This window comes from Hemitrygon akajei, chromosome 13, assembly GCF_048418815.1.
Source record: "Hemitrygon akajei chromosome 13, sHemAka1.3, whole genome shotgun sequence".
Classification (NCBI taxonomy): domain Eukaryota; kingdom Metazoa; phylum Chordata; class Chondrichthyes; order Myliobatiformes; family Dasyatidae; genus Hemitrygon; species Hemitrygon akajei.
This window is the reverse complement of record NC_133136.1, coordinates 13,194,955-13,222,850: the sequence shown is the minus strand read 5'-3', so window position 1 is coordinate 13,222,850 and position 27,896 is coordinate 13,194,955. Positions and strand designations below refer to the sequence as shown.

The 27,896-nt window shown below is 42.8% G+C and overlaps 1 protein-coding gene across 14 annotated transcripts in view; it reads right to left on the bottom strand.

The window, feature by feature from the left end:
* The window catches only part of nedd4l (NEDD4 like E3 ubiquitin protein ligase), a 418,746-nt gene that overhangs the window by 221,404 nt on the left and 169,446 nt on the right, over nt 1-27,896 (bottom strand). For 11 of the 14 annotated variants that reach the window (XM_073064145.1, XM_073064151.1, XM_073064146.1 and 8 more), the window contains exon 1: nt 16,390-17,656. The exons of the other annotated variants lie outside the window; for them this stretch is intronic. In XM_073064145.1, coding sequence (XP_072920246.1) covers nt 16,390-17,526 — 1,137 coding nt within the window. In that variant the 5' untranslated portion in view covers nt 17,527-17,656. Of the gene's footprint in view, nt 1-16,389; nt 17,657-27,896 lie in introns of those variants that run through there. 14 annotated transcript variants of the gene reach the window in all.

Sequence of the window (27,896 nt, the reverse complement as noted above, 5' to 3'; positions counted from 1 at the left end):
GAAAAGAAATCAGCTATGATGGAATGGTGAAGTGGACTTGATAGGCCTAATGGACTAATTATTCTCTCATGTCTTATGGACAGAGGAGAAATACTAATTAATTTGATCAAAGAACCAGCTCAAGGATGATAATCCAAAAACCCTCCTTTTGTATTTCATTCAAAGTTCAAAGCAAAATTTATTATCAAGGTATATACATGTCACCACACACAACCCTGAGGTCCATTTCTTGTGGGCAATCAAAGTAAATACAAGAAACACAATAGAATCAGTGAAACCCCAAACCCAACAGGACAGACGGCAACCAATGTGTGGAAAAAAAATCATCATACTATGTAAATACAAAAAGAATGAGAAAGAAGGGATCAATAATAATAAATAAATAAATAAATAATCAATCAATATCAAGAACATGAGTTGAAAAGTTCTTGAAAGTGAGTCTATAGGTTGTGGAAACAGTTCAGTGTCAGGGTCAGGGAAGTTATCCCCTCTGGTTCAACAGCCTGACGGTTGAGGGGTAATAAATGTTCCTGAACTTGGTAGTGTGAATCTTGAGGCTCCTATAACTTCTTCCCTTTTGAAATTGAATGGGTTGGAACTACTCAGATTAGATGGTATCTGGGTCAAGAGGAAGAGCTGAATTTTCCTTTCAATGACCTTTCATCAGATCGAGTTGATGTTTATCACAACAAAGACACGTTGAGCACTTATTCCATTGATTAAAAGATCTGGAAAGGTTAGAAATCAATAACAGGGCCAGAGAAGAGTAATGATATGGTATTCAGTTGATAATAGGGGCGGACGTATCTCTTGCAGTTCAGACAACCGGCCCCAGATTCTCTGGTGCCAGGGAAAATAAAATCTTGCACAGGTGGAAAATATTACGCAAGGGGCAGAAGAGGAAGCTGTTATTGGGCAGAGATATGAGGGTGCCACTGATGTGGGTAAATGGTGGGCTGAAGTTCCGGAAGACGTAATTGAGAGATTAGGACAACAATTCAGAGCAGGGCTTCATAAATATTACAAAGTTAAAATGAACAGGACTTAGTTTAAAAAAATGGGAAAATAAATTTATAAAGAATATATTAACGTCATCAGGTTTTGGATGTCACAAAACAAAGAGAGTTTGCTTCCATCCACACCTCTATAGGCCGATTGCTGGTAGCATTCTTTTTATCTGAAGATCTTTATTTTACACCAAAGTACAAATCTGTTCTCGAACTGGACAGACATAGGAACTGACCACAAAATTTAATTTAGAATGGATTAAAATGATCAAGCTGATAGTATAACAATATTGGTAAAGGTGAAATGTCTGCTCTGATTTGTTTAGAAGTAGACGCAATAAGAGTAAGAATTAAAGAATAATGAAGCCATAAGAGTAGGGACCCCAACTCTTCACAATTTTTATAAATGACCTGGATGAAGAAGTGGAGGGATGGGTTACTAAATTTGCTGATGACACAAAGGTTGGAGGTGTTGTGGATAGTGTGGAGGGCTGTCAGCGGTTACAGCAGGACATTGATAGGATGCAAAACTGGGCTGAGAAGTTCAACCTAGATAAGTGTGAGGTGGTTCATTTTGGTAGGTCAAATATGATAGCAAAATATAGTATTAATGGTAAGACTCTTGGCAGTGTGGAGGATCAGAGGGATCCTGGGGTCTGAGTCTATAGGACACTCAAAGCTGCTGCACAAGTTGACTCTGTGGTTAAGAAAGCACATGGTGCATTGGCCTTCATCAATTGTGGGATTACGTTTAGGAGCCAAGAGGTAACGTTGCAGCTATATAGGACCCTGGTCACACCCCACTTGGGAGTACTGAGCTCAGTTCTGGTCGCCTCACTACATGAAGGATGTGGAAGCCATACAAAAGGTGCAGAGGAGATTTACAAGGATGTTGCCTGGATTGGGGAGCATGCCTTATGAGAATAGGTTGAGTGAACTCGGCCTTTTTTTCCTAGGAGCGACGGAGGATGAGAGGTGACCTGATACAGGTGTACAAGATAAGAGGCATTGATTGTGTGGATAGTCAGAGGCTTTTTCCCAGGGCTGAAATGGCTATCATGAGAGGGCACAGTTTTAAGGTGTTTGGAAGTAGGTTCAGAGGGGATGTCAGTGGTAAGTTTTTTTTATGCAGAGTGGTGAGTGCATGGAATGGGCTGCTGGCGATGGTGGTGGAGGTGGATATGTTAGGGTCTTTTAAGAGACTCCTGGACAGGTACCTGGAGCTTAGAAAATAGAGGGTTATGGGTAATAAGCTAATTTCTAAGGTAAGGACATGCTCGGCACAGCTTTGTGGGCCGAAAGGCCTGTATTGTGCTGTAGGTTTTCTATGTTTCTACAAAGTAGCAGAATTATGCCACTCGACCCATTGGGTGTGCTCCAATACTCCATCATGGCCGACTTAAGACCAAAAGATATAGGAGCAGAAGTAGGCCATTCGGCCCTTCGAGTCTACTCCGCCATTCAATCATGCGCTGATCCAATTCTTCGTCATCCCCACTCCCCTGCCTTCACTCCATACCCATTAATGCCCTGGCTATCTATCTCTGCCTTAAATACACCCAATGACAAGGCCGCTACAGCCACTCGTGGCAACAAATTCTCTGTATCGCAGTTCCAAATGGATGTCCTTCAATCCTGACATCATACCTTCTTGTCCTAGAATCCCCTACCATGGGAAATAATTTTGCCATATCTAATCTGTTCATGCCTTTTAACATTCGAGCTATTATCCCTCTAAACCCCATTCTCCTGCCTACTCCCCGTAAACCCTTACTAATCAAGAACCCATCAACCTCCACTTTTAATGTCCCAGACGACTTGGCCTCCACAGTTGGCTAAACTCAAATATGTGAGAGGTTTTGTTAAAATTGGAAGTGGATGGTGTAAATATATAATAAATGGGCAGATAATTGTTCAGGAAAGTAGAGAGATGATTACAGCACAGCAAAGGAATCTTATTACCAGTTATCAAATGGGACAGTATTTCTGAATTATATACAGGATGCATTCCTCAAACATTTTCATTAGGGCTCAAGTTGCTTGGTTGTTGGCATCTGGAAATAATAGATACTAACTATTTAAAAATAAAGAAGTATTAATGTCATTTGGTGTCCTAGCATGAAGGTACCAACAGATGGATAAATAATTCTTAAGAAGGCATCCTTCTTTGATTATTAATCAGTGCTATTTATTAAGTTATAACATAATCTTCAGTTTTACCCTGAAGACTAGTCAACAACTTTGACAAGTTTGTTGAAAGGTTTCAAGTGAAGTGTGATGACAAATGCACAGGTTCAGTGAGGTAGAGATACAACAAAATGCTTGCTTGCAGCTGCATTACAGGCACATTGTTACCCCACAACTAAAATATGACTGCGGGAAAACAGCAATAGCCACTGTGATAGCCCTTGGAAGAGATAGATGTGTAAGGCAGCATCACTTATAGCAGGCTTGCTTCCCTCCATCTGGAACACAGGGCACAAGACAAAGCCGGTGAGGGGTATAAATATCCCTCTATATCCCTTATGAGGGATATAGATAGGGTAAATGCAAGCAGGCTTTTTCCACTGAAGTTGGGGTGGATTACAACTAGAGGCCATGGGCTAAGGGTGAAAGGTGAAAAGTTTAAGGGAAACACGAGGGGAAACCTGTACTCAGAGGATCGCCAGAGTGCGGAATGAGCTGCCGAGTCAAATGGTACATCCGTTTAAGGGGGGTTTGGATAAGTAGGGGCATGGAAGGCTATGGTCCCAGTAAAAGTCGGTGGGAATAGACAGTTTAAATGGTCCGGCACAGGCTTGATGGGCCAAAGGGCCAGTTTCTGTGCTGTACTTTTCTGTGACTCCATGGTTAACATGCCTTAATTAAACTTGATCATGGCAACTTAGAAGATAGGCATCATCTGGACCTGGATCTGCCCAACGGAAGAGAAAGGTAGCAACAATCGCCATGCCTTTGGAATCAGGACAACTCCCTCATCCCCACAGCGAACGTCGCTGCTATTCAAGATTTAGCCTCCAAACGATCAAAATGTTCACTAGGTACTAGATCTTCCTACTTGCCAAGTTTGATTAATTCGTGTATTTCACTTCTAAATACGCAGTTACTCCCACTGAAACTTGATTTTCTCACAAACAGTATTTTATAAATATAAAACTTTAATCTTTTAAACTCAGACAATTCAAATATCAGTTTCATTACGTTACTTTGCAAATGAAATTTTAAACGGAATTTGTTGTTTGGTGCCATGGAAACAAGAAAACCAGAGCAACATTTTTCCATGAACCTTAAAACTTGAGAGTTTTCAACATTTCTTTGTTTCCTCATTTATCTGTGCCATGAAAACACCTTATTTTTCCATGGACGTGGAATAATGCAGAAGTAATGAACTTCAAAATAAGGCAATATATTTACCAAAATGTAGATTTAGTTTATAAACTGAGAAAACATTTCTACAACCTCCTTCCTGCACAAAGTGAACTCCACAACACTAGTGGGAAGACAATGCATACATTACACATGTGTAAGTTGTAAGTTTTAAGTCAATGCTCTACATGTGCAAAACAGACAGGATCTTGAATGGTCTCAAATCTCCAGAAGTCCACTCAGGACATACCAAATACACTTGCAAGTACAAATATGCTATCACACGATCACTGTTGCACTCAATTCACACTGATTTACCTCTATTTATTCAAGCAATTCCAGAATCCCATCTTATTAAATCTCTTTTTGTTCAAATATTCTCTGCTCCTGAAGAAATGGATTTGAAGGCCCACTTTGAAAGAGTGAACCATTCCTTTCATTTCCATTACGGAAAAGGCCTTTTCCATGACCTATCCAAAGAACATACAAGCAGCTCAGGGTGGTGGGCTGTCAGGATCACTCACCGACTCAGACAGACAGACATACTTTATTGATCCCGAGGGGAAATTGGGTTTCGTTACAGCCGCACCAACCAAGAATAGTGAAGAAATACAGCAATATAAAACCATAAATAATTAAATAATAATAAGTTAATCATGCCAAGTGGAGTTAAGTCCAGGACCAGCCTATTAGCGACACTCCGAAGGAGGAGTTGTAAAGTTTGATGGCCACAGGTAAGAATGACTTTCTGTGACGCTCAGTGTTACATCTCGGTGGAATGAGTCTCTGGCTGAATGTACTCCTGTGCCTAACCAGTACATTATGAAGTGGATGGGAGTCATTGTCCAAGATGGCATGCAACTTGGACAGCATCCTCTTTTCAGACACCACCGTCAGAGAGTCCAGTTCCTCTCCCACAACATCACTAGCCTTACAAATAAGACCAGTATAGTAGCCTTAGGTCGCACACCACTAGGTTCAGGAACAGTTTTTACCATACAAACATCAAGCCCCTGAACCAGCGTGGACAACTTCACTCACCTCAACTCTGAACTGATTCTATAACCTACAGACTCACTTTCAAGAATTCTACAACTCATGTTCTTAGTTTTTTTTTATTTACACAATTTGTCTTCTTTTGCACACTGGTTGCTTGTCAGTTTTTCATGTGTAGTTTTTGTAAATTCTATTGTATTTTTTGTAAATGCCCGCAAGAAAATGAATCTCAGGGTACTATACAGTGACATATATCTGCTTTGTAAATACATTTACTACGAATCAGAATCAGGTTTATTATCACTGGCATGTGACATCAAACTTGTTAACTTAGCTGCAACAGTTCAATGTAATACATAGTCTAGCAGAGAGAGAAAAAAAATAAAACATAATAAATAAACAAGAAAATCAACTACATGTTTTGAATAGATTTTTTTAAATGTGCAAAAACAGAAATACTGTATATTAAATAAAGTGAAGTAGTGTCCAAAGCTTCAGTATCCATTTAGGAATCAGAAGGCAGAAGGGAAGAAGCTGTTCCTGAATCGCTGATTCTGTGGCTTCTGTGCCTCCTACCTGATGGTAACAGTGAGAAAAGGGCATGCCCTGAAAATAATGGACGCTGCCTTTCAGAGACACCGTTCCTTAAAGATATCCTTGGTACTTTGTAGGCTAGTACCCAAGATGGAGCTGACTAGACTTACAACCTTCTGCAGCCTCTTTCGGTTCTGTGCAGTAGCCCCTCCATACCAAACAGTGATGCAGCCTGTCAGAATGTTCTCCATGGTACAACTATGGAAGTTTTTGAGTGTATTTGTTGACTTACCAAATCTCTTCAAACTCCTAATAAAATATAGCCACTCTTGCTTTCTTTATGACTACATCAATATGTTGGGACCAGGTTAGATCCTCAGAGATCTTGACACCATGGAACTTGAAGCTGCTCACTCTCTCCACTTCTGATTCCTCTATGTGGACTGGTATGTGTTCCTTCATCTTACCCTTCCTGAAATCTACAACCAGCTCTTTCGTCTTACCGACGCTGAGCGCCAGGTTGTTGCTACGGCACCATTCCACTAGTTGGCATATCTCAGTCCTGTACACCCTCTCATCATCACCTGAGATTCTACCAACAATGGTTGTAACGTCAGCGAATTTCTAGATGGTATTTGAGCTATGCCTAGCCACACAGTCATGGGTATACAGAGAGTAGAGCAGTGGGCTAAGCACACACTCCTGAGGTGCGCCAGTGTTGATTGTCAGCGAGGAGGATATGTTATCACCAATCCGCACAGGTCGTGGTCTTCTGGTTAGGAAGTCGATGATCCAATTGCAGAGGGAGGTACGGAGGCCCAGGTTCTGCAATTTCTCAATCAGGATTGTGGGAATGTTGATATTAAATGCTGAGCTATAGTCGATGAACAGCATCCTAACGTAGGTGTTTGTGTTGTCCAGGTGGTCTAAAGCCGTGTGAAGAGCCATGCAGACTGCATTTGCCGGTGTCCAATTGTGGTGATAGACAAATTGCAATGGGTCCAGGTCCTTGCTGAGGCAGGAGTTCAGTCTGGTCATGACCAACCTCTCAAAGCATTTCATCACTGTCGATGTGAGTGCTACTGGGCTTAAGTCATTAAGGCAGCCCACATTATTCTTCTTACGCACTTTGAGTCTAAACTTACATGCGAGTTTGTTATGGCTACAATTTCACCTGTGCAATGGGGTGTGCTAAACAGCAATGTTGCCTCAACTTCAGTCTAACCATTGTTTTAAGAGTGCATTGCCCAGGGCTTGATTTCATGAATTACACCAAGACTCACTCTCAACATCATTATGGAATAAGCTGTGTAGCAGATTTCAACATCAACAGATTTATACCTACTCCCCCTTCTCTCTTTTTTCATTCCCCATTATGGCCCCACTTTCAACCCTTCTCTTCTCAGCTACCCATCACCTCCCTCTGGTTTCTGTCCTCCTTCCCTTTCTCCTCACCTATCAAATTCCTTCTTCTTCAGTCCTTTCTCTCTTCCACCTATCATCTCACAGCTTCTTATTTCATCTTCATTCCCTCCCACCCCCATCACACCTGGTCTCACCAATCACCTGCCAGCTTGTACTCCTCCCACCTTCTTATTCTGGTTTCTTCCCCCTTCCTTTCCAGTCCTGAAGAAGGGTCTCAGCCTGAAATGTCAACCGGTTTGTTCCTTTCCATAGATACTGCCTGACCTTCTGAGTTCCTCCAGCATTTTGTGTGTGCGCATTCAATAGAGTTCAGATTACATGTAACATTGTTAAAAATGCTGCTGATTACTTTAATGTAAACTCAATGTGGTCAAAGTTCATATGGTCATTAATGTTGTTCAGCTATATATAGCCAGCTTTATGAACAACAGAAATAGATTGGGAATGCTGCAATTATCATATCTGAAATGGTGGAAATGCACTGCAGGTCCAACACGGGCTACTGAACACAGTATGTTGTTTCTCTGCCATGGTGTAGAGCTTACCAGGCACTTGAGTTTTGTTTTACCTTCTCCTATTTCACTCAGCTGAACACAAAAATCTTTCTCATATGTCGCTCTACTATTCTGATTCATAATCCATAGTTCAAATACAAACCGGGGCATTCTTTTCCACGGATGAACTATAACGCATTCTGCTGTGTTTGAAGGGAATGGTGCATCTGTCTTGCTCAGATTATGAAGAGCACCATTAGCAAATCCTGAACTTACAACCTTCTCAAGAGACCCAGGACGAACTGGTGTTCCTGTCACTGCTCCATGATGTTTATTTGCTTCAGCGCAGAACTGGCTCCGGGGCTATGGCCTGCAGCCATCGGGCTCCTGGACCTGCTTCACTCGTGCCAGTGCTGAACTGGCTCCATGGCTGTTGGCTCACTTTCGGGGACTTTGCAGCTGTCAATCTTCTATTTGGGAAAATTGTTTTCAATGGGAGGACTGTGAATTTTTGGACATCTCTGCCAAAGAGGACAATGGGCACTCAGCTAATGAAAATATTCTGAATGAAAATGAACTGTTTCTTGGACACAGCAGAATACAACAATCCACGAAAAGGTACCTGGGCATGTACATCAGTCAGAAAGATTGAGAGGAATATGGGCCAAGCACAGACAAATGGACTAGCTTAGCTAGTAACCTCGGTCAGCATGGGCCAGTTGGGCTGAAGGGCCTGTATGTCTCCATGGGCACAGGACAGGAAAGTGGAATTCAAATGGAAGTAGAGGATTTATGTTTTGAAGTGAGCTGTCTCTATGGAACATTTGATCTACCTCTGCTCTCTCTTGTGCAAAAATGAAGTTCTGCTCTTTCACATGCAACTTTCTCAAACAGATGACTGTGCTTTGAAAAAAAAATCACAGCAAGTCTAAAAAGAGTTTCCAAATAAAAGGTGAAAGCTCCAAAGTATCTGAATGGGCTTACACTGCAGCAGACACTTCCTTCATAAATAACAGGAAATACCTCCTCAGTCTTATCTGAACATTCTGTGACCCCTGCTCTTCGTGATTTTTATAAGTGACTTGAATGAGGAAGTGGAAGGGTGAGTTAGTAAGTTTGGAGATCACAGGAAGGTTGGTGACATTGTAAATAGTGCAGAAGGTCATTGTAGATTGCAATGGGACATTGACAAGATGCAGAGCTGGGCTGAGAAGTGACAGATAGAGTTCAAACTAGAAATGTGTGAAGTGAGTCACATTGGAAGGTCATATTCGAAGGCAGAATACAGGATTAATGGCGGGATTCTTGGCAATATGGAGGAACAGGCAGACCTTGAGATCTATGTCCATAGATCCGTCAAAACTGTTGTGCATGTTGACAGATTTGTTAAGAAGGCATATGGTGTGTTGGCCTTCATTAGTGAGGGGATTGAGTTCAAGAGCTGTGAAGTAACGTTGCAGCTCTACAAATCCCTGGTTAGACCAGACTTAGAATATTGTGTTCAGTTCTGGTCACCTCATTAGGGGAGGGATGTGGAAGCTTTAGAGAGGGTGCCGAGGAGATTTACCAGAATGCTGCCTTGACTTGAGGGCATGTTTATGAAGGTATGTTGAGTGAGCTAGGACTTTTGTCTTTGAAGTGAACAAGGATGATAGAGGTATACCAGATGAAAAGAGGTATACATTGAGTGGATAGCCAAAGACTTTTTCCCAGGGTGGAAATGATTAACAGGGAGAGGTTTCATAATTTTAAGGTGATTGGAGAAAAGTATAGAGCTAATTTCATCAGCAATTTTTTTTCTTACAAAAAGAGTAGTGGTTAATGGAATGGATTACCAGGAGAGATGGTAGAGGCAGAATCATAAGGGCATTTTAGAATGGCACAGATGGATGTTGGTAGAATAGATGGGCTATATAGGAGAGAAGGATTAGAGTAGGTTAAAACGTCAGCACAACATGATGGGCTGAAGGGCCTGTCCTGTGCTGTAATATTCAACGTTCTCTGTCCTATCTGAAAGTCAGATGCAGAAACTGACACAATTACAGGAAAATACGATTATTTTAACACATTCTTAATTCAGTTCTCAGAATTCTGGTGTAATTGAACATGATGCAAACCATCAAAGGAAATTTCAGTATCTGCTTGTGTTCATAAATTTTACAGATTTAAAGCAAACAGCTCAGAGTCAGAATCAAGTTTATTATCACTGATATACATCCTTAACACGGGTGTGCTTGAGCCCACTGCTGTACACTCTGTTCGCATAAGACAGCACGGCCAAACTCACAAGTAATCACATTGTCAAGTTCGCCAATGACACAACAGTGATGGGACTCATCACAACAGCGATAAGCATCGGGCAACAGCTTGAGGCCTGGTACCGGGCAAATAATCTCTTCCTCAGTGTCAACAAGACAAAGGAGATGCTTATCGACTTCGGAGAACTTGCAACACTCACACTCCACTAGACTATAAGACATAGGAGCAGAATTAGGCCATTCAGCCCATTGAGTCTGCTCCACCATTCCATCATGGCTGATCCTGGATCACACTCAGCTCATACACCTGCCTTCTCGTCATATCCTTTGATAGCCTGACCGATCAGGAAACTATCAACTTCTGCCTAAATATACCCATGGACTTGGTCTGCCCCACTGTCTGTGGCAGAGCATTCCACAGATTCACTACTCTGGCTAAAAAAATTCCTCCTTACCTTTGTTCTTAAAGATCACCCCTCAATTTTAAGTCTGTACCCTCTAATTCTGGATACCCCCACCATAGGAAACATCCTCTCCACATCCACCCTATCTAGTCATTTCAATATTCAGTAGCTTAAGTACCACCCCACTTTACATCGGTGGCACAGCAGTAGAAACTGCAAGTAGGTCAAACTCCTGGAAGCACATCTCGCACAAACTCTCAGGGTCCCAGAACATAGTCAGGTAAGCTCACCAGCACCTCTGCTTTCTGAGAGAGCTGAAGGGAACTGGACTGTACCCAGCGATATTCAGATCCTTCTACGGATGCGCAGTTGAGAGCATCCTATATCAGTGCACGGTACGGAAAATGCACTGCGGCAGAAAGGAAGGCTTCACAATGCGTTGCCAAAACCACACAATGCACCTCCAGCACCCACCTCTCTGTCATCAAGGAGATATATATAGAATGGTGCCAGGACGTAGGCCAGCAACATCATAAAGGATCCCCCTCACCCTGCTCATGGACTACTTGCCCCACCCTCATCAGGTGCACCACACCAGCACCAGCACCAGACTCAAAAAGTTACTTTCCCCCAGCAGTAAGGCTGATCAACACCTCTACCCCCTAACCCACCTCTCCACAACCCCCACCACCACTACTTCATCATTTCCTGTCAGAGTCACCTTATGTAAAGACACTCCAGTGCTGAGTGCCACTTTATGGACATACAATCAATCTATGCATATAAGCTATCTTAGCTACTTACATTTATTGTGGTTATTTTTTGGTTGTGTTCTTTTTCTTATTGTTTCCTTTTTGTGCAGCATCAGATCTGGAGTAACAATTATGGTTCTTCTACAGCAGCATAGTGGTTAGTGCAACCCTTTACAGTACAGGCGACCCAGGTTCAATTCCTGCCGCTGCCTGTAAGGAGTTTGTACATTCTTCCTGTGACCACTTGGACTCCCTCCAGGTGCTCCGGTTTCTACCCACAATGGCTGATAAGTTAATTGGTCGTTGTAAATTGTCCCCTGATTAGGCTCGGATTAAACTAGGGGGATTGCTAGGTGACGTGTTTCAAAGAGCAAGAAAGGCCTATTCCGTGTGGTATCTCAATCAATAATTTTTTTGTTCTCCTTTACATTTGTGTACTGGAAATGCCATTAAGCAATCTTGAATCTGGAATACAAGATGTGGTGCAGGAAGAGAGCAAAAAAATTAGGTAGCAAAAAATGGGTACATTGTCCATTCAGAAATCTGATAGCAGAGGGGAAGAAACTGTTTCTAAAAGGTTGAGTGAGAACTTACCACTATTTATTAAATCCAAGAGTATTCTGCAAGAATACTCCCTCATTGGATTTGAAGAATAATTTGGTTAAAGTTTAAACCTTAAAATAAAATGAGCAATCTCACTCTCCATGCCTCCCCCATATGTTTATTGTTGATTTCCAGAGGAGACTGGAAGTTTCTGTCCACTTGTATGCGAAGCCAGCAACACCAGGCTCCAGAAACACTTCTGCACACGCAGTAGTGATAGGCCCTGGTTATGTTTCCACGGCTGGATTTAGGTGGCTCCAGACAGAATCCCGGGCTGATCCAAAGCATTCACATCCTGGTACGTCAGCAATGCCACAAATGAACTGTCCCCGCAACACGAGTGATTTCAGAGGGAAACAGGAGCACAAATTAACAGCTTGCAGTGTCAAGAGAAAAGTTAGAATATACACCTCATCTCACAGACTCTACATTTTAGGAACAGCTTCATCCCCTCCCCCATCAGATTTCTGAATGGACAATGAACCCGTTGACACTACCTCACTCTATTTATATTTCATTTTTTGCTCTCTTTTCGCACTACCTATTTAATTTATTTTTTATATAATGATATAATGTAATTCGTAGTAATTTTATTATTATATCTGGCACTGTTCTGCTGCCTTAAGGTTGTTATAGCCAGGGGTGGTGGTGGGAATAAGCTCCCACTACCTATTAAATGCTCCCAATGGTGTGCGTCTCAAATAGCTTCTGACAACCAAGTCCAGCTCCAGACCTTCACGTATGGCTTAGCTACTAAGCCCAGTGGAATCATTTCTACTGACAGGAGAGGAGGCAAAGGCATGTTGCTGGCACCTTAAAACCAGTCGCTTCGGGTAGATGGGGCTCATCAGCTCATCTAGAGGAAGGAAAACTCTGATCTCAATCCTCCACTGCCTTGCGGCTATGCCCACTCATGGAGAAGGCTTCCGGAGTAAACCTCGAGGAAAGATCCGGAGCGAGTCCCTAAGGCAGTCCTACATTGAGTTCAACACTGATTGGCAACACCTACAACACCGCTGGTCTCTGCCGTTCTTTTGGATTTATCAGCTGCGTAGAGAGGGGGCATCTGCTGCATGGGCAACAGCTTGCTCTCTCATACCACCCTGGGTTGCTTATCAACATGTACACAGCTAAAACACAAGATTCATGGTTGACTTCAACCAACAAAGGACCTGAAATTACAACAAACAACCAATTTCATGACATATGCCAGTGATGCTAAACCAGATTCTGATTCTGACATTTCTTTTGATTATGCTGGGTAAGGAGTTAAGAAGCTTCTTGAAACCATTCTTCCAAAATCGTACTTCTCTAGGCTTCAAAATTTCCAAATGATTTAAATGCACAACATCAAGCAAAACTGGTCATTTTAGATAATGCATCAATCACATTGGGTGTCCATTCTGCACTTAGTTCTTGCTCTATTTTAACTTGTACAGTGAAAAACTTTCAAGCAATGCATATGTAAATAGAATAGAAAAAGGAAAACATAATAGAAATATTTGCAGCCACAGATCTGTGGATCAAAACCAGCAGCAGCAAATTGAGTGTTTTCACTTGAGATAAATAAGGGAAGAGCACCTGCTACCAGACAGCAAGTCATGCCTCAGATTAATCATACCGTAAACTGTCATGACGGGAATAAAAGTTTGGAGCTTGTAAATTCAGTGCTGACTTGTAGCTGCAAACTAATCCTGCTTGCTTGTTTACACATTTGACAACCTTTTCAGAAAGTTCTGGGAGTCCGAGGCCCAGAGGCAGAGGCAGTTGGAAGTAAGTGTGTGTGTGTGTGTGTGTGTGTGTGTGTGTGTGTGTGTGTGTGTGTGTGTGTGTGTGTGTGTGTGTGTGTGTGTGTGTGTGTGTGTGTGTGTGTGTGTGTGTGTGTGTGTGTGTGTGAGAGAAAAGGAAGGAAAGAGAAGGATAGAGAGAGGAGAGAGAAGGGGAGAGAGAGAAAGAGGGCAGAGAGAAGGAAAGTCTGGGCGAGTGGAAAGAGAGAAGTGAGAGAGAGAAAAGGAGTGCAAGAAGAGATACAGAGGAGAGAGAGAAAGAGAGAGAGAAGAGAGAGGGAGGAGGGAGAGGGAGATGGGAGAGGGAGGAGGGAGGAGGGACTGACTTGTTTTCCATCATTGTCCTGTTGTGTTTTGTTGCTACTTATACTGTTCTGCTGAAAATGATGAGCATGCGATGTTGGTGTCACTTGCAGGCTGCTCCCAGCAAACCTTTGGGAGTGTTAGTTATTAATGCACATGACACATTTCATTATAGGTTTTGAGATGGATAAAAAATCAGCCATGATGGAATGGTGGACAAAAACTTGATGGACTGAAGGCCTAACTCTGCTCCTACTCATTATTTATTTGATAAATAAATCTAATTCAAAATCAGCTTTATTATCACTGGTATATATCATGGTTCTTTAAGGTTGTTATATCCGGGGGTGGTAGTGGGGATAAGCTCTCACTACCTATTAAATGCTCCCAATGGCATGCACCTCAAATAACTTCTGACAACCAAGTCCAGCTCATGGTTTAGCTATTAAGCCCAGCGGAGCCATTTTTACTGACAGGAGAAGGGGTAAAGGGGACTTACTGCCGCCTTAAAACCAGTCGCTTCGGACATATGGGGCTCGTCAGCTGTGTTTGGCAGCTCATCTAGGAGAAGGAAAGCTCTGATCTCAAACCTCCACTGCCTTACAGCTGTACCCACTGATGGAAAAGGGTTTGGGATTAAACTGGAGCTGGAGTCCCTAAGGCAGACCTACATTGAGTTCAATGCTGACCGACAACTCCTGCAACGCTGCTGGTACCAAACTGCATTGGTTTCTGCCGTTCCTTTTGGTTCATCTGTTGCGTGGAGATGGGGAGCTTGCTACATGGGCAACAGCTTGCTCCCCATATCGTACTGCCCAGGCTGTATCTCTCCTTGCACTCCTTTTCTCTCTGTCTCACTTCTCTCTTTCCACTCGCCCAGACTTTCCTTCTCTCTGCCCAGACAGCTCGGATGCAACACCTATGGTCGACTCTGACTAACAGAGGCCTCAGATATATCATGTAATAAGCAGTACAATGCAAGACATAAAAATGACTATATGTTACAAATAAAGAAACAAACAAACAAACAAATAAATAAATAAACTGAACATTCTAGACTGTTTCAAGACCTCTGGTTTAATGTTTATGTTCTTTGTGTTTGTTGCTCTTTTTGCCATTTGTGCGATTTGTTCTTTTTTTTGCAGGTTGGGTGTTTGATGGTTTCTTTGAATAGTTCCCATGGTGTTTCTTTGTTTTGTGGCTGTCTGTGGGAAGACAAATCTCAAGGTTGTATACCGCATATATACTTTGATAATAAATGTACACTGAATCAGATAAATTGGTAGCCGGTGCAGAGAAGGAATGGTGAGGCAGTGTTCATGGGTTCACGGACCATTCAGAGATCTGGTGGCAGAATGGGAGAAGCTGTTCCTTATCTGTTGGGTTATGGGTCTTCAGGCTCCTGTACCTCCTCCTCCTCCTCCCAAAGTTAAACACAAAGATACAAATACGTCATGGGGTAAAAGTAGTGCACCAGTTAGCAGCTGTCTTTCTGTACCATATTTCACTATTGGGGAGTGTACAGACAGGCATTAAAGGCCAACATCTATTATTTCAAGCCGACTTTCACAGCTGGGGGCGCACAGTGTAATCTACTATACACGGCAGAGTCTTGTTTCGAAACACATCACTACAGCTCTCGCAAACTAAATCGGGCTCGCTCTTCTGACATACAATCCCCATAGTTGATTAAAATAAACTAGAACCCATTAACCGCCGCACTCTTGACATTCTCTTCCCTACCGTTGCAACTTTGACTATTTCAGTTACTTTGAGCTGCTGTACTGATGCAGGCCGTCGGCACGTAGATAAAAACAAAACAACATTTTGTTAAGGATGAATCGACTGCAGAGATAACAATGAAAATCAATAAGGAAATTCAGTCGTTTAAGATGGAGGGAACAGAATGGGGGAAGGCACAATGGAAATGGCCAGTGTAGATTAGATTGAACAGCAGTATGGAACATCAAGTCATAGAACACTGCAGCATAGAAACAAGCTCATCCCGTCAATGCTAGTCCTTGACCATAGCACTCCATAACCCCTCCCAACCATGTGCCTATCCAAACGTCTCTTAAATGTTGAAATCAAACCTACATCTACATTTCTGCTGGTAGCTTGTTCCACCCTCTCAGCACCCTCTGAGTAAAGAAGCCCACCCTCATGTCTCCTTAAATATTTCACCTTTCACCCTTAACAAACGATGACCTCTAGCCTCAGCCAACCTCAGTGGAAAAAGCCTGCTTGCATTGACCCTATCTATACCCCTCATAATTTTGTATACTTCCATCAAATCACCCCTCATTCCTCTATGCTCTAGGGATAATCCTATAATCCTGGCAAGGCCAAACGGATTGGGGTTCCCCCCCCCCCACCCCACTGTTCCCAGCTCGTGGTCTCAAAATAGAGCCCCATGCATCTAACTTAACTGACAAGCGTGGCTTTGAGCTGCACACATACCATGGAGTTCTCTCTGGTGACTGAACTCATTCTTCTGTGAACACAGCCACCATCATCCTTCACTGAGCCTTCTGTTGCTTCTCCGCGCCCTCGAGTTAACAGGATCCGAACGTGGGGCTGCCTCAGATTTTGCTCCGGCCTGATTTGAAATTTGCAGGCCTGCGCCTGAGGGATTGTTTCCAATGAACAGCTACGGGGCATTTCGGGGCAGTTTTCCCTACATGCCACTCCTCCAACTTGCTCCGTCTCGACTACGTCCAGACTCTCGGCGTTTCCTTTAACTGGCAAGAGAGCAGAAGTGCTTCGCCCCAGCCTTACGTGTGGTGACCCCGCCGTGCCTTCCCTCTCAGCGTGGGCTCGTCCAGTTTTCAGGTCCTGCAGACCGTCACGTTTTTGCTGGAGTTGCAGAATGAAGCAGGGTTTCCCACCGTTCCCCGATACGTCAGGCTGGTGCTGCACGGACCAGCACCTGGTCACCGAGGCGTGAGCTTTCCGATGTCCATTCGAGTAGAAGGGCAGAAGGTGCAACTGATGCGTGTCTCGTGTTGGTGAATGGCGCTGAATTCTTACGCCCCCAATGTTTACACCGGAGGCAGACCCATTTGCCAATTCCTCTGGGCCGGCTGCAGTTTGTTCCAGAGGAAAGCAACAGTGTACTCTACAATTCGATGAAGGGCTTCCGCCAGCCTGTTGTGCTGACTCAGCCGCCACACTATAGGGTGGGGGATCATCTGTGCTCAGAGGCACGCTTGGAAGAGAACATCTCCTGGAAAATAAACTACCACCGCTGCCAACTTCCACTCCCACACCTGGTAACGGTTGCCCGGGACACCCTGAGACGCTGGAGTCACATCCATTGACAGGGTTGCGCTGCAGTGATATCTGCATCGACGAACTTCTGGTAGGCCGGGTCTCAACTCCGTGCAGCTGAGGAACAAACATGGAGGAGCTCCGGTTTAGGGGGGTCCGATCCCGTAAAGGGAATCCAGCGTCAGATCCATTCTGAGCAGCACTCCTTCTCGGCAGAGTGTGGAATGTCATGTAGACATCACTCTCTCTGTCTCCATCCAGCATCGCCAACCCTGGGTCTGTGTTACTCCTGTTCGATCCAAAGGAAAGACGCAGCCGATGAGCCATGGCTTAGCAGAAAAAGTCCACTTCAAGAAATGAGAAAGCACGCTGCCAAAAGCATAATTTTAAAAAAGGCGAAGATACAACCTCAAGAAAAAACTGCCCCATCTGCCAAACTGTTAGCACTGAAGCTTGATAGCGACAGATAGCAGAAATAGCCCAAGTGACATGACGCATTCCAGGCATGATTGGATAAAGGCAATCAGTACTGCAGCACAGTGTGACATGGGGTAGGGTGGTAAGAGTCACATGATCCAACTCCCCTTCCAATGCACAGCAGAACTTTTTTTTAAACAAGACAGCCAAACCCTGAAACAGCACCTTCCCAGCTGCTCCTTTTCTGTCAAGGGTAGGTTCCCAGCGGGGGGAGAGCTCGCAGCTGACTGGGGCCGCCTTCACTTAGTCCAATAAATCTCCTCACACTCTACCCTGATATACTCCAAAAACTTCACGTGGGAAGGGAAAAACACTGTTTACTAAGCCAAGGTTTTGCAGAATTCATTAGAAAGTGACTTGTCAAAGAAGTTGTGAACTGCTTTATTTAAATTTGGAAAATCAACTTCCAAAAATGAAGACCAAAACAAATTTAACAATGATACTAAATCCAATTTTATGGCAGCTTTGAGCATTAAATGTTCAGCTGATTTAAGCAGTCAGAAAGGATCCGTTTCAGTCGAGAGAAAGCTCGGAAAATATGGTTCTACTTAAACTTCAGGATAATAGCCAATTAAAAGAACGTTACTGCCAACAGTTTGTAGCCCATGTCATCTGTAAAGAGTTGGCATAAGGTAGCTACTACGATGAGAATCTGAAAGTTCCCAACAGGCACTAATTTCATGCTTGCTATTTCCGAGTTTAACTCACAGGCTTAAGTTGATGACTACATATGAAAAATAATAGGTATTAATATTGGTTTGTTAATGTCATGTGGGCAGTGGAATGCTTGTCAGATCAGACTATTACACAGTGCATTGAGCACTGAGGTGAACCAATAACGACGCAGGTTCCTGAACCCAGCCGTGGCAATGAACTGGCATCATGGCTGTGAACTTCAGTGTTATTTGCTTACTTTTTATTGTTTACACAATTTGTTCCTTTTTTTTGCACATTGGGAGTTTCCTGTTTTTTTTAATGAGTTCCTATTGAGCTTGTGTCTGCCTGTAAGAAGACAAATCTCAAGGTTGTATATAGTATACATACTTTGATAATAAATGTATCATGAATTTTGAATGAACCATAAAACTGCAGTGCAGGTAAATAATAAAGTGCAAGTATAATAATGTAAATTTATTAATACCTAAACTGTCCAGATCTGTTACCACATTGAAAGCACCACTGTCATTGGTCGAATCAAAGGTGGTAATGAATCAGCATATAGGAGGGAAATTGAAACTCTGGATGAGTGATGAAATAACAGCAAACTATTACTTAATATCAGCAAGACCAAGAAGCTGATTACTGACTTTAGCAGAAGGGAACGAGATGTCTATGTGCCAGTCCTCATCAGAGGATCAGCAGTGGAGGTGGTCAGCAATTTTAAACTCCTTGGTGTTATCATTTTGGAGAACCTGACCAGGACCCAGCCGTAAGTACAATTATGAAGAAAGTACAGCAGCACCTCTACTTCCTTAAGAGTTTGTGAAGATTCAGCATGACATCTAAAACCTTGACAAACTTACATAGATGTGTGGTGGAGAGTATATTGACTGGCTGCATTACAGCCTGGTATGGAAAACCCAATGTCCCTGACTGGAAAATCCTACAAAAAGCAACAGGTACAGCCCAGTCCACCACAGGTAAAGCCCTCCCCACCACTGAGCATATCTACATGAAGCATTGTTGCAGGAAAAGCAGTATCCATGACAAGGATCCCCCAGTACCCACACCATGCTCTCTTCTTGCTCGGGCGATCGAAGAAGGTACAGGCCCCTCAGGGCTCACACCTATAGGTTCAGGAACAATTTTTACCGCTCAACCATCAGGCTCTTGTACCAAAGGAGATAGCTTCATGCAACTTCACTCAACCCATCATTGAGATGTTCCAACAACCTACGGACTCATTTTCCAGGAGTCTTCATTGCATGTTCTCACTATGTATGGCTTATTTATTTATTGTTATTATTTCTTTCTTTTGTATTTTCAGAGTTTGTTGTCTTTTGCACACTAGTTGAACACCCAAGTTGGTGCAATCTTTCAATTATTCTATTACGGATGTTATTCCATTATGGATATATCAAGTATGCCTGCAAGAAAATTAATCGCAGGGGGTGATATATGGAAACATATATGTACCTTGATAATAAATTTACTTTGAACTTTGTATTTATTAAAAAGGCCTACAATGTGGCACCAAATTAATTAAATTAATAATGAAATGTACAACTAAACTAACCGCTTCTGTCTACACAATGTCCATATCCTTCTCTTTCATGTGCTTGTCTAGGAGCCCCCATCATATTTACCTCCACTACCACTGCAGACATCCACCACTGTGTAAAAACTTGCTCCGCCCATCCCCTTTGAATTTACCCCCACCCTCAGTCACCTTAAGTGCAAGCCCTCTGGTATTAGACATTCCACTCCTGGGAAAAAAACGCCATCTTTCTACTCTATCAATGACTCTCGTAATCTTATAAACCTCTATCAGATCTTTCCTCAGCATTGGCCACTCCAGAGGGGAAAAAAAACAAGTTTGTCCAACCTCTTCTTCTAGGACACTCCAGGCAGCATCCTGGCATTTAGGAAGAAAATCATGGAAATGGTTGTCAAGGAGGTAATGCTGAGACTTTATAAGGCATCAGTCAGACTGCATTTGGGTATTCTAAGCAGTTGTGGGCACCATTTCTAAGAAAGGATGTGCTGCCATTGTGGAGGCTCCACAGGAGAGTCATGATAATGTCTATTCCTCCCCATAGACGCTCATGATCTGTTGTGTTCCTCCAGTATTTGTGTGTTGAGTTTTATGAGAATGATCTTGGAAAGGAAAGGGTTAATGTAAGAGGAGTACTTGATAGCTCTGGGCCTGTACTCGCTGGAATTTAGATTTAGTGCGGATGAGGAATAGCGAGTTAGTGTTCATGGACCGCTCACAAATCTGTTGGCAGGGGGAAGAAGCTGTTCCTAAAACATTGAGTGTGGGTCTTCAAGTTTCTGTACCTCCTCCCTGAAGGTAGTAATGTGAAGAGGGTGTGAGAGTCTTTAATGATGATGGATGCTGGCTTCTTAATATCAACATCTACAAAATCGGATAACTTCACATTTCCCCCCCCCCATTCTATTCCACCCGTCACTTCGTTCGTCAATGACACACCTTGTCAATATCTTTGTGAACCGTGTAGAATCCTCAGCACAACTCACATTCCCATTCAGTGTAATGTTATCAGCTAACTTAAAGCGTTTGAGTCCCTAGAGTGAATAGTCAAGCACTGAGCACGAATCCTGTGATAACCCATTAGCCACGGCTTATTAAGTGTTGGAACTTAAAAAGTAGCAATAGTGATTATTATATGAACCTATGAAAGTATCTGCATGTTGAGTCTCCAATTCACTGTCAAAAGAACATCAGCTTTTAATTGTATTTACTCACACTCCACAGGAAATACATTATGGGGAAGTTACAGAATGTTACATGTGTGCGTTACCTTGATTACACGAATTGTGAGAATAATCACTGGTATTTGCACATTCAGGTATGTAACTATTCTGTGTTGAATCTAATCCGTATTTTGTTTAACTTTCTGCAGTTTCACAAAGTTTTCTCATTAAAATCCCTGAAGAAAGAGTTGTGTTGAGAAGGTGTTTAACTCCCTGCCTAGCTTTGTGAATACACACGGCGAGGGCAGTAGATGTACAGTGAAATCCGCCATTTACGTTAACAGCCAACACTCCTGTGGGTGTGCTGGGGCAGCTCGCAAAGATTGCTCGCTACAATGCTGTCCTAAGGCCTGTTAGGGTTAATGTTAGGGTTAATTCGAGACTGCCATTACAGGTCAGGAGTGGCTCACGTAATGAGAGGGTGGGGGGAGCGAAACTGGGGACCCCGCTACACCGAAACTAACAGTGTCACGCGATTCAGTAAACAAAAGGAACAGGTAACTCGTGAGCATATGGCTGCGGGCCAATAAGATGGACACAAGTGCCCGATATTACCTAATATGTAGCGGGGGGTTGTGCTGGGGGGAAAAGGGATATAAATAAGAGCAGATTGTAAGGGGAGGTCGGAACGCGCCTTCTCCAGCGATTCCGTCGATTCGCTGTACCAGTTACGAATTCTGCAATAAACCTAAGTTTTGTAATATTCCGGTGTTGGTTGTCTCTCTTCCTAAACGAACACAGGGCAGAATTTCAAGCCCAACAGGCCATAAGATTTGTTATGTGAATAACTGGAAGAGCTGCTTCAGGCCCTGCATGGTGGACATTGAGGGGCGCAGAGGTAGACATTACACCTCCTACAGTTACAAGGAAAAGTGCCTGGGAAGAGGGAGGGAAGCAACGGGTTGGATGAATAAGCCAACAAGCAATTCACAGAGAGAGTGATCCTTGCAGAAAGCAGAGAAGGGTGAGGAGGGAAAGGCATAGCTGGAGAGATGATCATATTGCAGATGGCAGAAATAGTGACGAATTCTTTAGACCTTCCCCCTGAAAAGGTAAAAGTAGTATGTAATATGTATCCTTAAATTAAATGATTGCGGATTATTTTGTTGAGAAAAAACATATGGGCACAGAACTATTATTCCCTAATTAAAACTCTGCACTATCAAATGTCAACTATATAACATGCATTACAAAGAAACCAGCTCTTACGAACTAGGGCTTTTCTCTTTGAAGCAGACGAGGATGAGGGGAGATCTGATAAGAGGATCAAGATGATAAGAGGCATTGGAGGATTTTGTGAATAAAACATGCCTTTTATTGCGAGTGAGATAGCTCTGCTCTGGAGAGGGGAGACTGCCTTTTTATCGCTGGTGAGATCACTCTGCTACAGTTCTGCTGCTGTGCCCAGAGAATGTTACCCGGTTTTCTGCATTTTGGACAAGGACTTGAACTATAGACTTTTCTCAGTCATATGGTTTTTTCAGATTCTGTGTTTTCCGCCTGATCTTTCTTGGGGTTTTTTTTTTGTGCGCGGGGGGGTTTTGGGGGTCAATGTGCTTGTTTCGTTTTTGTTCTGCCTTTTGTGTGGGGAGGAGGAATTTGGGGGCTGATGATCATGCTGCTGTTCTTTTCTACCTCGCTCCCTGGCTATCAGAACAAGAAAAATTTCAGAGTTTTGTATACTTTGATAATAAATGAACCTTTGAATCACTGAGTCGTCTTAAGTGCTTAATAAAAGCTACAGCCCTTTACTTCCATTACAAACAAACCAAAAGCAGTCGTCTTTCGACACTGATGTCATTACTTCAGACACCATCTCTTAAAGTAAGCACAACAACTCAATGACAGCGTTTGGGAATCATGTAAAACAGTTTTTATTATGAAAAATATGTGTCATCTGTCACCCATGACATTACCCCACAGCATAGATAGAGTGGGCAGCCAGAGACATTTTCCTAGGACGGAAATAGCTAATACAAGGGGTCTTAAAGTAACTGGGAGAAAGCATAATGGGGGAAAGGGAATGCCAGAGATAAGTTTTTCTTTACACAGAGTGTGATAAATGCATGAAACGTGCTGCCATGGATAGCAGTAAAGGCAGATATACATTAGGGGCATTTTTAAAAAACCTTTAGATAGACACATGGATGATAGAAAAATGGAAGAAAGGGCTAGATTGATCTTAGAGTAGGCTAAAAGATTAGCACAACATCATGGGCCAGGGTGCCTGTAATGTGCTGTAATGTTCTATGTTCTGTATCCATTATGATGTATATTAAAGTTATGGGGTCAGTGACAGAGCACATAAGTTCTTTTTAATTTAAATAAACAGTTGCTGAAAATATCTGATCCTTTGTTAATGCTAGCCTGCGAACCTGCTAAGCCCAAGAACTCACAGTCTTACAATTGTTTTTGAAGTCTATAAAATTCTGAGAAAGAGAGAGAGGGAAAGAGAAAACATCTCAGGTTTCCCAACGTATCACGATTGGCACAAACAACTCTGTTTTGAGACAAGCGAGAGCATCGCCAAATCCCATGAACTGCCTTCCACATGAACCACCTGACTATCTGAGTGGTTGCCAAGACAACTCAGATTAGTAATAGCTATTTCAACGGACCTTCCATCACTTCAGCATTTCATTTCGGGGGGGGGGGGGAAGACAAAAAGAACAACCTCATAAATTTACTTAGTCAAATCATCAAAATTTAATTTCTTAAAAAAATGTTAGAACATCATGGTGCGGCTGGACAAAATGTTGCTTCGACTGCTCCTGGAGCATTTTGTACAGAGCGGTCAAATTACCCGACAGGAAATATGGATCACTTGGGGACTGCCCCCAGCACACCCTCAGATGTATTGACTGTTAATGTAAATGATGCATTTCAATGTATGCTTCAATCAGGCAAATAACCTCTTCCTCAATGTCAACAAGACAAAGGAGATGGTTATCAGCTTCAGGAAACTCACACCGCTCACACGGCTTTTCACATCAGCAGCACAGCGGTGGAAAGTGCTTGCAGTTTCCAACTCCTAGGAGTGCGCATCTTGCACAACCTCTCACAGCCCCAGAACACATTCTATTTTCTGAGGAGGCTGAAGAGAGTTGGACAACACACGTCTATGTTCATGTCATTCGACAGATGCACAGCAGAGAGCATCCTAACAAGCTGCATGACTGGATGATACGGAAACTGCACTGTGGCAGGCAGGATGGCTCTATAACAGGGAGTCAAAACTGCCCAGCACATCATCAGCACCAGCCCACCTGTCATCTTTCTTTTCAAATCTTTTTATTATTATTATTATTATTCAAAAATACACAGGTACCCAAAGACATATGGACGGAAAGGTGCCAGAAAAGGGCCAGTAACACCATGGAAGATCCCACTCACCCTTCTCATGGACTGTTGGTCCCACTGCCATCAGAGAAGAGGTTATGCAACATCCACACCAGGACTACCAGACTCAAAAACATTTACTTTCCCCTCCAAGGTAACTGTGGAGGGGAATCAGTTACTTTCTCCTCCACCCACTAACCCACTCCTGGACAGCCTCAACCACCATTACTTTGTCACTTCCTGCCAGTCACCTTATGTACAGACCCTCCTATAGCTGGTGTCATTATATGGACATAAAATCAATCTATGTATATAAGCTGTCTTACATAAGTATATTTATTGTGCTTTTCTCTTATATTGTGTCTTTATCTTATTGTGTTCTCTTCTGTAATGCATCGGATCCTGAGTAACAATTACCTTGTTCTCCTTTACATTTGTGTACTGGAAATCTGGAAATTACATTCAACAATCTTAAATCATCATTTTCATTTTTTGTGGTTATTATAGCTGGGGGTGGTAGTGTGGATAAGCTTCCACCACCTATTAAATGTTCCCAAAGGTGTGTGTCTCAATAGCCACTGACAAACAAGTCCAGCTCCCGACTTCATGTGTGATTTCGCTACTCAACCCGGTGGAACCATCTCTACTGACATAGAAGGGGAAAAGGCGGGTTACAGGTACCTTAAAACCAGTAGCTTCGGGCAGACGGGGTTCGTAAACCATGGTTGGCAGTTCAGCTAGGAGAGGGAAAACTGATCTCAGTCCTCTGCTCGTGGGGAAAGCTTTGGGAACAAATCCCAGAGCTGGAGTCCCTGAAAGTTGACTGGTAACATCTGCGACGCCACTGGTGCCAAAGTGCATCAGTCTCTGCCATTCCTTTGCCCTCCTCAGCTGCCTGGAGAGGGAAGCCTGCCACATGGGCAACAGGTTGTTCTCCACGTCATACTGCCCCGGCTTGTGTATCCTGTAGACAGCCACGAGGCAATATCCACGATCAACCCCAACTAACGGAGAGCCTTGCATCTTCATTTTACAACAATAGCAAAGTGAATCTGCCTCATTATAACCATTAAAATGTTACTGTTAAGATATAATTACAAAGCAATAAATTTTTTTGAGCTTGGCCGAACGGAGTCTCAAGTTTATATGGAAATTAATGTCAAAAAATTTAATGTGGAATGATGTGACAGGCTAAAGCAAGGGTAAAGGAAGCAGGTAATGTGTTGAGATAGGTATATTTTCAACCTTCAGTACTGTTGAACAGTGCAAGACATCACTATGAAACAAATAATACATTTCCATCTGAATTAATTAAAGTTCAAGTACAGCATCAGAATCAGGCTTAACATCACTGGAATATGTCGTGAAATTTGTTGTTTTGCATCAGCAGTACATTGTAAAACATAATAATATTTTTAAAAACCATGAATTAAAATAAGAAATACAAGTTTAAAAAAAATAAAGTAAGTAATGCAGAGAGAGAGAGCAAAAAAAAGGGGAAAAAGGTGAGGTAGTGTTCATGGGTTTAATATCCATTCAGAAACCTGGTGGCAGAGGGGAAGAAGGTGTTCCTGAATCACTGAGTGTTTGTCTTCAGGCTCCTGTACCTCCTCCCTGATGGTAGCAATGAGAAGAGGGCATGTCCTGGGTGATGGGAGTCCTTAATGATCGATGCTATTTTTTGATTCATCGCCTTTTGAAGGTGTCTCTGATGCTGGGGAGGCCAGTGCCCATGATAGAGCTGACTGAGTTTGTAACTTTCTGCAGCTTTTTCTGATCCTGCACAACAACCCCTCCATACCAGGCAATGATGCAACCAGTCAGAATAGTTTATCATCATTCAACTGTATACATATATACTGCTAAACAAAACAATGTTCCTCTGGGATCATCTGTTCATTAAGTGTTGTGTCATATGACAAGGGTGATCATGGTCATTCCAGGACCATGATTGTTCTTGGCAAATTTTTGCAGAGAAGTGGTTTGCCATCACCTTCTTCTGAGCAGTGTCAAGACTCCAGTCATTATCAACATTCTTCAGAGTACTGGCGTCAGTGTTTGTGTAACCAGGACTTTGTAATCTGCACCAGCTGCTCATACGACCATCCACCACCTGCTCCCATGGCTTCACATGACCCTGTCTGTGTGTGGGGGGGGCTAAGCTGGTGCTACACCTTGCCCAAGGGTGACCAGCTAGCGGAAGGATGGAATGCCCCTACACATCCTTTGGTAGAAACTTAACTCCACCCCGGCACCCAAGGTAGAGATACCTCTCAGAACAACAGGTACAACACAGTACATATATCATATACAGGCCATAAAATAATATTAATAGATAATGAAAAATTCCTGTTCATGTACAAGTTGACATAAAGTGCATACACAACATATAGTTAAATGTACAATAATGCTAACGACACTATAATCAATACTGTGTACTGGGGGAGGGTAACAGGGTGTTCGGAAAAGAACTTAACTGCATGAAATTATCATTAAACTGTCTAGATCTGCAATCCATAAGTCAGAAAATAACTGAACTTAGTTTCTTTTTTTAAATGGACACTTGCATTGGACTAGTCAGGGTCCAGGACAAAGAAACGGCCAGCAAAAATCATCGAGGACACTACCCAGTTTGTAGACTGCCTTTTCCAAAAGGTCCCTTAAATTAAGGGAGCAAATTAAGGGAGCTAGGGCTTTACACTTTGGAGAGAAGGAGGATGAGAGGAGACATGATAGAGGTGTACAAGATATTAAGAGGAATAGACAGAGTGGACAGCCAGCGCCTCTTCTCCAGGGCACCACTGCTCAGTACAAGAGGACGTGGCTTTAAGGTAAGGGGAGGGAAGTTCAAGGGGGATATTAGAGGAAGGTTTTTCACTCAGAGAGTGATTGGTGCGTGGCATGCTCTGCCTGAGTCAGTGGTGGAGACAGATACACTAGTGAAATTTAAGAGACTACTAGACAGGTATATGGAGGAATTTAAGGTGGGGGGTTATATGGGAGGCAGGGTTTGAGGGTCAGCACAACATTGTGGGCCGAAGGGCCTGTAATGTGCTGTACTATTCTATGTTCTATGTTCTATGAAACCACTATACCACTATTAAAACAGCTCTTAACACCATTTCTTCCTCCAGGCAGTCAACTTGATCAAGCCTTTGAGTTAGCCGCTCTCACACTGCTCTATCTATTATCTCCATCACTGCACTGAACTGTAAACACACAACAAAGCTATTATCTCAGTCACTTCCCTGCACTGTAAATATTTTAAACCACTTTCTATAATGCTGTTTACATTGCAAATACATGCTGGTATTATATATCCATGCACATTTTATTCCATTAACTTTTATTTTCTGCGTAACTCTTTCGAATTGTTGACTGTTGTTGTTTTGTTGCATGTTACGCCCTGCCCAACACACCACAGCAGTCCTGATGAAGGGTTT